Source organism: Vombatus ursinus, unplaced genomic scaffold, assembly GCF_900497805.2.
Source record: "Vombatus ursinus unplaced genomic scaffold, bare-nosed wombat genome assembly UNPS02015074.1, whole genome shotgun sequence".
In the NCBI taxonomy this organism is placed as follows: Eukaryota; Metazoa; Chordata; class Mammalia; order Diprotodontia; family Vombatidae; genus Vombatus; species Vombatus ursinus.
In genome coordinates, this window is record NW_020954852.1 from 10780 (window position 1) to 11019 (window position 240).

At 45.8% G+C, this 240-nt stretch overlaps 1 protein-coding gene across 1 annotated transcript in view; it reads right to left on the reverse strand.

Annotated features, from left to right (window-relative positions):
• LOC114031140 (E3 ubiquitin-protein ligase HUWE1-like) overlaps positions 1-207 on the reverse strand; it is a 914-nt gene extending 707 nt beyond the window's left edge. Inside the window, exon 1 of the mRNA XM_027846156.1 lies at positions 29-207. Within this exon, the coding sequence (XP_027701957.1) occupies positions 29-131 (103 nt within the window). The 5' untranslated portion in view covers positions 132-207. The remainder of the gene's footprint in view (positions 1-28) is intronic.
• Positions 208-240: the final 33 nt, after the last annotated feature.

Genomic DNA, 240 nt, shown 5'->3' on the forward strand with positions numbered 1-240 from the left:
ATATTTACTGCAGCTGAACAATACTGACCAACAGGCTGCACATCTTGAGTGACAGAGGACGGCTGGTCTATATCCATGGGAGATTCATCTCTTCGGGCAGAAACCTCTGATTGTCCTGACTCCGACTGCATAAAATGGAAATAGTAACAGGAAGTCTTGGTCTCTACTGCCCCAGGCAGGGTGGCTTTCTCACAGATAGTTTTTTTCCCCCCTCACAGATAGTGCAGAAGAAAAAATGTT